The 9389-nt window shown below is 51.0% G+C and overlaps 1 protein-coding gene across 1 annotated transcript in view; it reads left to right on the top strand.

Moving 5' to 3' along the window:
* Positions 1 to 9273, top strand: part of LOC109395341 (ryanodine receptor 1) — a 126143-nt gene extending 116870 nt beyond the window's left edge. The window contains exons 85-96 of the mRNA XM_019666253.1: positions 824 to 1075; positions 1926 to 2056; positions 3705 to 3747; positions 4882 to 5012; positions 5112 to 5172; positions 5581 to 5727; positions 5982 to 6116; positions 7867 to 8023; positions 8406 to 8470; positions 8552 to 8652; positions 8836 to 8887; positions 9036 to 9273. Coding sequence (XP_019521798.1) covers positions 824 to 1075; positions 1926 to 2056; positions 3705 to 3747; positions 4882 to 5012; positions 5112 to 5172; positions 5581 to 5727; positions 5982 to 6116; positions 7867 to 8023; positions 8406 to 8470; positions 8552 to 8652; positions 8836 to 8887; positions 9036 to 9131 — 1371 coding nt within the window. The 3' untranslated portion in view covers positions 9132 to 9273. The remainder of the gene's footprint in view (positions 1 to 823; positions 1076 to 1925; positions 2057 to 3704; positions 3748 to 4881; positions 5013 to 5111; positions 5173 to 5580; positions 5728 to 5981; positions 6117 to 7866; positions 8024 to 8405; positions 8471 to 8551; positions 8653 to 8835; positions 8888 to 9035) is intronic.
* Positions 9274 to 9389: the final 116 nt, after the last annotated feature.

Raw genomic sequence — 9389 nt, 5'->3', positions numbered from 1 at the left:
CAGCATCTTAGCTGTGGAGGGCAGTGTCACTGGCCCTCATATGTGGGATCTGAACCGGGGCCCTCTGGCATCCCAAGCCAGCTCTTAACCATCGTGCCACATGGCCGGCCCTCGAATAATTTTTAAATTGTTCTTAGGGACAGGATTGGCTTTTCCAGGGGTTAGCACTTTTGAAACAGAAGGTACCCAAAGAGCTTGGCATGTGGCTCACTAGCCGCAGTTTGCCAACCCCTGCTCTATTGATAAGATAACAGGACAGAGAGGCAGCCTAGCAGAGTGATGAGAGCATGGCTTCTGTGAGATTGAATCCTGGCTCTACCACTCACTGGCTACGTGATGTTAGGCACGTTAGGTGCTTAACCTCTCTGTGCCTCAATTTCCTCATCTGTAAAATGGGATAACAGTATCCACCTCTTAGAGCTGTGGGGATTAAAAGAGGATTAATATGTGTAAAGCACTCAGAATAGTACCTGGCATAAAGAAAGTGCTGTATAAATGTCAGCTACTACTAATTTTATTATTAGTGTTAATATTAGTGGTCAGTCTCTTAAGGGCTCCACTATCAAGATGATGAACTCTGTTTGCAGTCCTCCTGTCACTCAGTTCATTACTCAGATTCCCAGGACAGAATCTGATTTGCTAGTTAGCGTCTTGGGCCCACCCCTTGATCATGATTGACAGTCCTACCAAAACTGTATCTGACAGGGGCCCAGTCCAACCTCAGAAATGGAGGCTGTTAATTTTGTTAGTGGGTTCTGGATATGGCAGACCAGGTGGCAGGATTCCAGGGTCCCTGCCCTGACTGACCTCTGCCTCCCTTCAGGTCTCAGACTCTCCACCAGGGGAGGAAGACATGGAGGGCTCAGCAGCTGGGGACCTGGCAGGCGCCGGGTCTGGCGGTGGCTCTGGCTGGGGCTCAGGGGTCGGTGAGGAAGCAGAGGAAGATGAGGATGAGAACATGGTGTACTACTTCCTGGAGGAGAGCACGGGCTACATGGAACCAGCCCTGCGTTGCTTAAGCCTGCTGCATACACTGGTGGCCTTTCTCTGCATCATTGGCTACAACTGCCTCAAGGTGGGCCATGACCATGGTTCTGGGCAGGAGCTTGTGCATTGGGGGTGGGGGTGCTGGGGCACTGTCTGAGAGGACCTGGGGCTGGCGCTGGGGGATCTCATACAGTGGTTGGGACAGAGGGGGCCTGGAGTTGGAGTAAAGGCTGGAGGTTTGGGTACAGGATTGAGGATGATATTCAAACTGGGAAGTGAAGTGGGTCATAGCTGAGGAGCCGGGTCCTGTGACTATGTTAATTTCTGGATCAAGAGGCAAAATTTGTCATTGGGAATAGTATATTTCCTGAATGATGGTCAGTTGGTGAATTAAGATCTGTGGGGGTCTATGGGGTCTCAAACATATGAGTAACATGGGTACTAAGGTGGGGATGTGGATTCTGACATCAACTATGCCTGAGGTTTGTGGTGCCTATAGGGATGTTATGAGAGTTACAATTTGGGTTCCACAAGATCTGACTGTTTTAGCAAGTCCTGATACTTTAGGATTGGATGAACAGAGTTCTTTTAGCTTAGAACTTTTGCATATGCTGTTCCCTCTGCCTGGAATGCTTTTCCCCACTTCTACCTCCTTTCACCTGTCTCTGTTTTATTCTTCCTTTAGCTCTGAGTTCAGACCTCCCTCACTTGGGAAGCCCCAGACTGCATCAGGCACCACTTCTAGGCTGTTCCATTTTTCTCCCTTCCCAGCCCTGACCCCTCTGCCCGTGCTTCTCCATCACTACCCTAATTACTCTGGGAAGGCTCCTCTGATGTAGGGGCTCACACAGGCTCTAGTGAGATCTCCCAGCTCCTGCTGAAGCTGTGCTCTCATGAGGTGCCTGAGACCCACCCCTTTGCCTCCCTGCAAAATCTAGGTGCCCCTGGTGATCTTTAAGCGGGAGAAGGAGCTGGCCCGGAAGCTGGAGTTTGACGGCCTCTACATCACCGAGCAGCCTGAGGACGATGATGTGAAGGGGCAGTGGGACAGGCTGGTGCTTAACACGCCGTAAGGGCCCAACCCCCACCTCAGGGTGGGTGCGGGGAGCAGAGCTGGGTTTCCACTCCAGTCTCAGCTTGGGCCTCAAAAGACCAGGGTTCCAGCCACTGTCGGCCCTGACTCATTCTCCCCAAGCCTTGGTCTTCTTCTCTGTAACATAGACACATTTCTGTGCATTAAAGTATCCCTGGGGGTGCTGGTGACACGGAGATTCCTGGGCCCTGTCCTTGGAGATTCTGGTTCAGGGTAGAGACCAGGAACCTGCATTTTAAACCCTGCCCCCATGTGAGATTCTCACCCAGGTGCCATGAATGAGAAATGTGAAGTCATTTGCTTTTTTTTAAACTGAGCCCAGACAGGGAATGAGGGGGTGTGAGGGCAATGTGGTGGGACTGGGGACCCCGGAAGTGCACTCCCAGCCCACTCCATTTTCCACCCAGATCAAGCCCCATTTCACTTGTCCATACAAAGGGACAGCATCATTAGAGGGTAGACATTTCTAGAATAAGAACACTAGGTCAGGTTTGAACCCTGGGCTCATCAGACCCTAGCTGGGAATTCTTGGTCCAGTCACTTAGCCTCTCTGTGCCTCAGTTGCCTCACTGTAAAGTGAGGATAAATAATAGCACCAACCTCACAAGGATCTTGTAACCGTGAATGAGTTAATGTAGTTCCTGGGGCACAGTAAGTCCAAGATAAAGGTGGGGAATTACTTTATTATGGGGTCCTGCCTTAGTAGAAGTGTTGTGAGGAGGGAGAGAAGCCACACCAAGCACATCCTCCGCTCTCACTGTCACCATCAAAGGCACATTTAACTTACACACATTCAAGTACACACGCTTAACCGAAAGAGAGAAACATCTGTTTAAAATAGTGTCTGTCCAAGGCATTTGACTTCTAAATACCGTTTCCCATGAAAAGGAACCAAGCTCCTTGGAAAAGTGGCAGATTTCAGGGCTGGGGTGGGGCAGTGCAAGATGAGCCTGGATTGTCCTGTTGTGTCAGAAAGCAAGAATGTGCCCGATGAAAAATGGTGCTGTGCTGAAAGGACCCAGCCGCCAGCTAGATGGACGCCCACTGGACAAATCAGGGATAATGTGAGCATCAATAAGAACAGAAAGTGCCATGAATTGAAACACATCCAATAGGTCTAAATCCACGGAGTCATGATAAATCTCCACTTCCCCCACCCCAACTCCCCCAAAAATTCATTGGCCACCTTTGTAGGGTGCTAGGGCATCAACTCGTCAATTGGAAACTGGTAAATAAAGGGCCAGAATCATCAAATAAAATTAAAACAGTGTGAGAAAGCACACCACTCCCCCGGAGCTGGAGCAGGGCCAGGCTGCTGACTCAGAGTCCTCCTCACCCTTCACACGCAGGAGCCTTCCCACCTGTGTGCAGGTCTGTGTCTTTTTACACATCCGGGCTCTGAATACAAGCCACCTGCCTCACCTCGGCTCCATCAAAGATGGCAGTGGGGGTGATGGTTGGCTTGGGGCAAACTTCACCAGGCTTGGGGTCTTTAGAGCCGGCCCTCAAGTGAGTGTGTGGGGTCCCATGTAAGAAAAGCATTGGAATTTCGAACAACCCTGGCCAGACTGGTGCCTCCTATTCCCCCCTGCCCTGACATCTTGTGGTCTCTCTCTCTTGGCAGGTCTTTCCCCAGCAACTACTGGGACAAGTTTGTCAAACGGAAGGTGAGAGGACATGGATGGGGCGATGACAGGGCCTCCTGGGCTGGGTCCCTTCCTGCCACCAGGCTATTCCAGCCCTGTCAAGGACTTGCTTTGTGTGTGACCTCGGGCAAGGAGCACCTCAGTTTACCCACCTGGAAATGGGCATGATAATCACCCCTCCCTCTCTGTAATGAGATGATACATGTAACGAGCATAGTGCCTGGCGCAAAGTAAGTACTCAGTAAATATTAGCTTTGAGAGAGGAAGTGAGGCATACTCTTTTAAGCACACAGACTCTGGAGCCAGATTTCCTGCTTTTCTACTCCTAGCTGTGTCATCCTTCTGTGCCTCAGTTTCCCTCATATTCAAAGTGAGGTAATAATAGGGCCAACTCCACAGGGTTGTAAAGATTATATAACCTACTATGTGAGCAGTATCTGGCACATAGGAAAACATTAGATAAGTGTTGGCTGTTACCATCATTTATTCACTCAACAAATGTTTACTGAGCACCTACTGTGTGCCAAGACCTGTTTTAGGAACCTGAAACATAGCTGTAAACACAACAGTGATAATGACCCTTGAGTTGGAAAGACAGGTGGTGAACACATCAATAGTGTTCAAGTGGTGATCAGTGCTGTAGAAGTGATAAGTGTGTTGGCCAAGAGAGGCTGCTTTTTCAAGTAAGGTGGTTGGGAAAGGGCATGCTAATTAAAGAGAAGGTGAGGGAGTGAGCCAAGTGGAAATCTGGGGGAAGAATGTCTGGGGGAACAGCCAGTACAAAGGCCCTGAGGCAGGAATGTGCCTGGTGTATTTGAGGAGCTGTGAGGTGGTCGGTGTCTGGAACAGAGTGAGTGAAGGTGTGAGTGGGAGGAGATAAGTTTCTTAGATGACAGGGGACCCAATTGTATAGGATCCTTGCCTACCTACCTAATAAGAAATTATCCCAATTAATTTGATTAATGAGTCAACTGGACCTTTATCACTTTTGGACCCTCCTCCTGACGATCTTAACAAAACTTTGGCCCTTCTCTCCAGAAAAATGCACCCCCAATTTATCCCACAAAGTTCATAATGTCCCCAGAGCCCCTCATGCTGGCCATGGCTGTCCCCCACTCCAGCCGTGTCTTCACAGCCCCACGCTGTCCTGTACAGGTTCTGGACAAGCATGGGGATATCTATGGGCGGGAGCGGATCGCTGAACTGCTGGGCATGGATCTGGCCACGCTGGAGATCACAGCCCACAATGAGCGCAAGCCTGAACCACCGCCAGGGTTGCTTACTTGGTGAGCTGGGAAGATCCTGCACAGGCCTGGGGCAGGCAGGGGTGTTGCCAAGGTCTGACCCTCAGGCATCTGACCATCCCTCTTTCCCCACCCACACAGGATCATGTCCATTGATGTCAAGTACCAGATTTGGAAGTTCGGGGTCATCTTTACAGACAATGTGAGGAGGGTCCTCTAGGTGGGGAGGGATCTGCAGGAAAATGGCCCTAGGAGCACTGGGAGCTCCACCCCCCCCCAGTTACCCCTGACCAGGGACTGAGTCCTGAGCCCCTGTGCACCTCTGATCCTAGGGTACCCTCTGGCACTCCTGAGGCTCCTTGTTGCCCAGAGCGCTCTTGAATTCCCAGACTACATCCTTCTGCAGAGGGCTCCCCACCTCTCCCCAGGCTGGCTTATCCCCCAGGGTGCTCCCAATCCCCTCCAAGTCCTCCCCAGCCAGAGATGGCACCCCAATCTCCAGAGTACTCGAACCTCTCGAATGTTCCCGGACCCCCTGGGTGTCCTGTTTCCCAGAGTGCTCCCCCCAAACCCCTCCATGCTCCCTGACCCCCAACCCTGTGTCCCACAGTCTTTCCTGTACCTGGGCTGGTACATGGTGATGTCCCTCCTGGGACACTACAACAACTTCTTCTTTGCTGCCCACCTCCTGGACATCGCCATGGGGGTCAAGACGCTGCGCACCATCCTGTCCTCCGTCACCCACAATGGGAAACAGGTGGGCGAGGACCAGACGGAAGACCATGACCCTGGCAGGGATGAGCTTGGCAGTCTGAGTAGGGGTGGAGGAGTGAGGGCTGGGCAGCAGGGGTGAGGAGGGGCAAGGCTGGGCCACGGAGCCAGGGTGGGTGTGGGTAGTTAGACTCCGGGGGAAGAGCCACATGGGCTGAACCCAGCTAAGGGCCAGGAAGGCAGGGCATGGGGAAGGAGGAAGCCAAGCTGTGGAGCTGACCCACCCTTGCCTGCCCCCAGCTGATGATGACTGTGGGCCTCCTGGCAGTGGTGGTCTACCTGTACACCGTGGTGGCCTTCAACTTCTTCCGCAAGTTCTACAACAAGAGCGAGGATGAGGATGAGCCTGACATGAAGTGCGATGACATGATGACAGTGAGCCCCTCCCCCAGCACTCTTGGGCCAGTGACTGACCTTCCCTGACCCTTAGTTTTCCCATCTATGAAGGTGGTTAATAATAGTACCTGCCTAGTAGACTTACTGTGAGGGTTCAGTGAGCTGATACTTGTGAGGTGCTTTGAACAGTACCAGGCACATAATCAGTGCTCAGTAAATATCAGCTTCTGGTGTACTGTTGGGTTGTCGGAAAAGTCATGATGCATTTTTGCAACGAAAAACATAGAAAAAATAGCTCATGACTTTTCCGACAACACAATATTATCTGAGCTTTTAAAGCTATTATTATTGGGAAGGTGCTCAGGCAAAATGCCCCTGCCATGCAGTTTGGGACAGGTTACTCAACCTCCCTGTGCTCTGATGTCCCCCGCCCCTGTCAAATAGGTGTATAGTAACAGCACCTGCTACCTAAAATTGCTTTTAGGACTCAGAGGTGCTCCCTGACCATCTAAGACTTAAAAGTCTGAGAATAGTGCCTGGTGTGTGTTAAGGATTACATAGATGTTAGCTACTGTGATAATCTGTAATTAAAAGTTTCCCCAAAGTACCAGCATGCTACACAAGTTTACATTTTCTTTTCTAATGGTGGTCATAACCCAAATTGAGTTTAGCCTACCAGAGGCATGGACCACAGTTAAAATAATCATCTCAGGCTTTTATCTGAGAAGATGTCCTGTAATCTGGCACTGTGATCTCAGGTCACAGTCCATTTGTGATATTTGAGACCCTGATATTTGAGACCCCACCAGACCTGGTCTTGCCACTCATTGCCTTGTTCCCATCATAGCCACTGGCCCTAGCTCTTACCCAAGATAACTGAGTTCTCTCATTTCATGGGGACACAGAGCAAGTGTAAAGTCTCTCCGAAGTGCCAGGCTGACTATGTCCCCCACGCTGCTCAGAATTCTTGTGGCTCCCCAGTGCCATGTGGATAAAACCGAATCCCCTCACCATTGCTTACAAAGCCAAGGAGAAGCTAGCCTTGCCTGAGTCTTACCACAGTCTTTCTTGCTTTTTGCTCTCCGGCTGCCTGGTCCTCTTTCACTTCCCCTAAGGCCATGTGTTTCCTCCCACCTTGGGCCCTTTGCTTCTGACATTCTCTCTGCCTCCCACCCTGGCCCTACGGGCACACACACCCCTTCACTTGGCACCTCACCTTTCAACTTAAATGCTGCCTCCTACAGGAAGCCCTCTGTGACCATTGGCTGGGCCTCATCTCTCTCCCTGTTCTTTCTCACAGGAGCTCTGTTTTGTAGCCTCACTGAACCTCTTTCAGTTCCTCACAGGAGCAAAATATATTCTTTCCTCCCCAGTGGTGGGGTAGCACATGTGGTTTTCTCTGTCTGGAACACTCTCTCCTGCCTAACACCTTCAAGTTCCAGCTCATGCATGTCCTCTCTGCCAGGAAGCCTTGCCTGATCATCCAGGCTGCGTCAGGCTTTCAAAGCTTCAGAACTGCCTGTGCTTCCCCCATCTCACCCCTGATCACACTGTTCCTTCCTCATCCCAGCCCTGACCTTTCTGCCTGTGCTCTCCCTATCACAGGTCTGATCATTTCTGGGGTGTCACTATCTGATGCCATGTTTGTGAACTCTGCAAGGGCAGGGCCCAGGGCTGTCTCAGTCATTGCTGTGTCTCCGGCCCTCCAGCCCAGGGCCCTATAAGTATACATGGTGAATGTCAAATGATCGTATGTATGACCAATATGCTTCTCACCCTCCACCCACAGTGTTACCTGTTTCACATGTACGTGGGTGTCCGAGCTGGTGGGGGCATTGGGGACGAGATTGAGGACCCAGCAGGTGATGAATATGAGCTGTACCGGGTGGTGTTTGACATCACCTTCTTCTTCTTTGTCATCGTCATCCTGCTGGCCATCATCCAGGGTCAGTGCTGGTTGGGGTTGTGGGAGTGTCAGTGCCCCGAGACAGACTAGCTCCTTTAAGAGTACAAGCCCAGGATCCAGTGCGCCTGGATCCATATCCCAGCGCTCCCTGCAGTAAGACTTTGGGCAAGTCACCTCTCTGGGCCTCAGTTTCTCCATCTGTAAAATGGGGATATTAATGATACTCACCTCATAGAGTTGTGAGAATTAAGTCAATTCATAGGTGTTGAGTGTCTGGCTCATATTAAGTGCTCATTGAACACTAGGTATTAGTATTTTTAGGAAACAAGATTGAGATTAGGGAGATGGGGGATGGGAGGCTGAGAGGTAGGTTGCAGAACTGGGTCAGAGATTGGGCACTGACTTGTGCCCTGCCACTTCAGGTCTGATCATTGATGCTTTTGGTGAACTCCGAGACCAACAAGAGCAAGTAAAGGAAGATATGGAGGTACGTCAAGTCTGGGGGTGACCTAGAGGGATTATGAGACCCTGGGGGTTAAATGAGCCTCAACTCTGACGTCTCCCACAGACCAAGTGCTTCATCTGCGGCATTGGCAGCGATTACTTTGATACCACACCGCACGGGTTTGAGACCCACACGCTAGAGGAGCACAACCTGGCCAATTACATGTGAGTGTGGCCCTACTGGCCAATCAGGAGATTTGGGGCGTGGCCACCGACAGCCAGGGGCAGGATACTGGGCCTTGGCCAGTTAGGGAAGGGGGTATGGCTCCATGTGTGGATTCTCAGCCAGCCAATCAGGAGAAGGTAAGAGTGGTTCTGACTTGTATACCACTGCCCTCCCATCCCCAGGTTTTTCCTGATGTACCTGATAAACAAGGATGAGACAGAACATACGGGTCAGGTAAGGGGGTATTAATGGGAGGACAATGGGCAGGGACATGGAGAATTTTAATATAAAGTCAATCAGCAGGTGGCAGTAAAAAGCTCATGCCAATATCAAGCATTTGAAGATGTGACCAACACTTCTATTCCCCATCCCCCAACTCTAGGAGTCTTATGTCTGGAAGATGTACCAAGAGAGATGCTGGGACTTCTTCCCGGCTGGCGATTGTTTCCGCAAGCAGTACGAGGACCAGCTTAGCTGAGTCACCCCCAGCTGGCCCTTCACCCCCATCACAAGTGCCTTATTCTCACAGCAAGCCCCTTAGCCCCCAGACCCCTCCCCACAAGGCGCCAGGGGAAGGGTGACCATGTACTGGAGAAATAAAATCTGTGCTACACCCCTGACATCAGTGTGTTGTATTGTTGACATTTGGGGGGTGGTTGGGCATCCAGGAATTCTGCCTTCTTCCCAACCCCCAAAAAACAAGATGACATCAGAGGCTGAAGTCATGTTTATTGGG

The sequence above is a fragment of the Hipposideros armiger genome, unplaced genomic scaffold (assembly GCF_001890085.2).
Source record: "Hipposideros armiger isolate ML-2016 unplaced genomic scaffold, ASM189008v1 scaffold_466, whole genome shotgun sequence".
In the NCBI taxonomy this organism is placed as follows: domain Eukaryota; kingdom Metazoa; phylum Chordata; class Mammalia; order Chiroptera; family Hipposideridae; genus Hipposideros; species Hipposideros armiger.
Note: the sequence above shows the minus strand (reverse complement) of the source record. Positions and strands in the feature narration are given on the sequence as shown.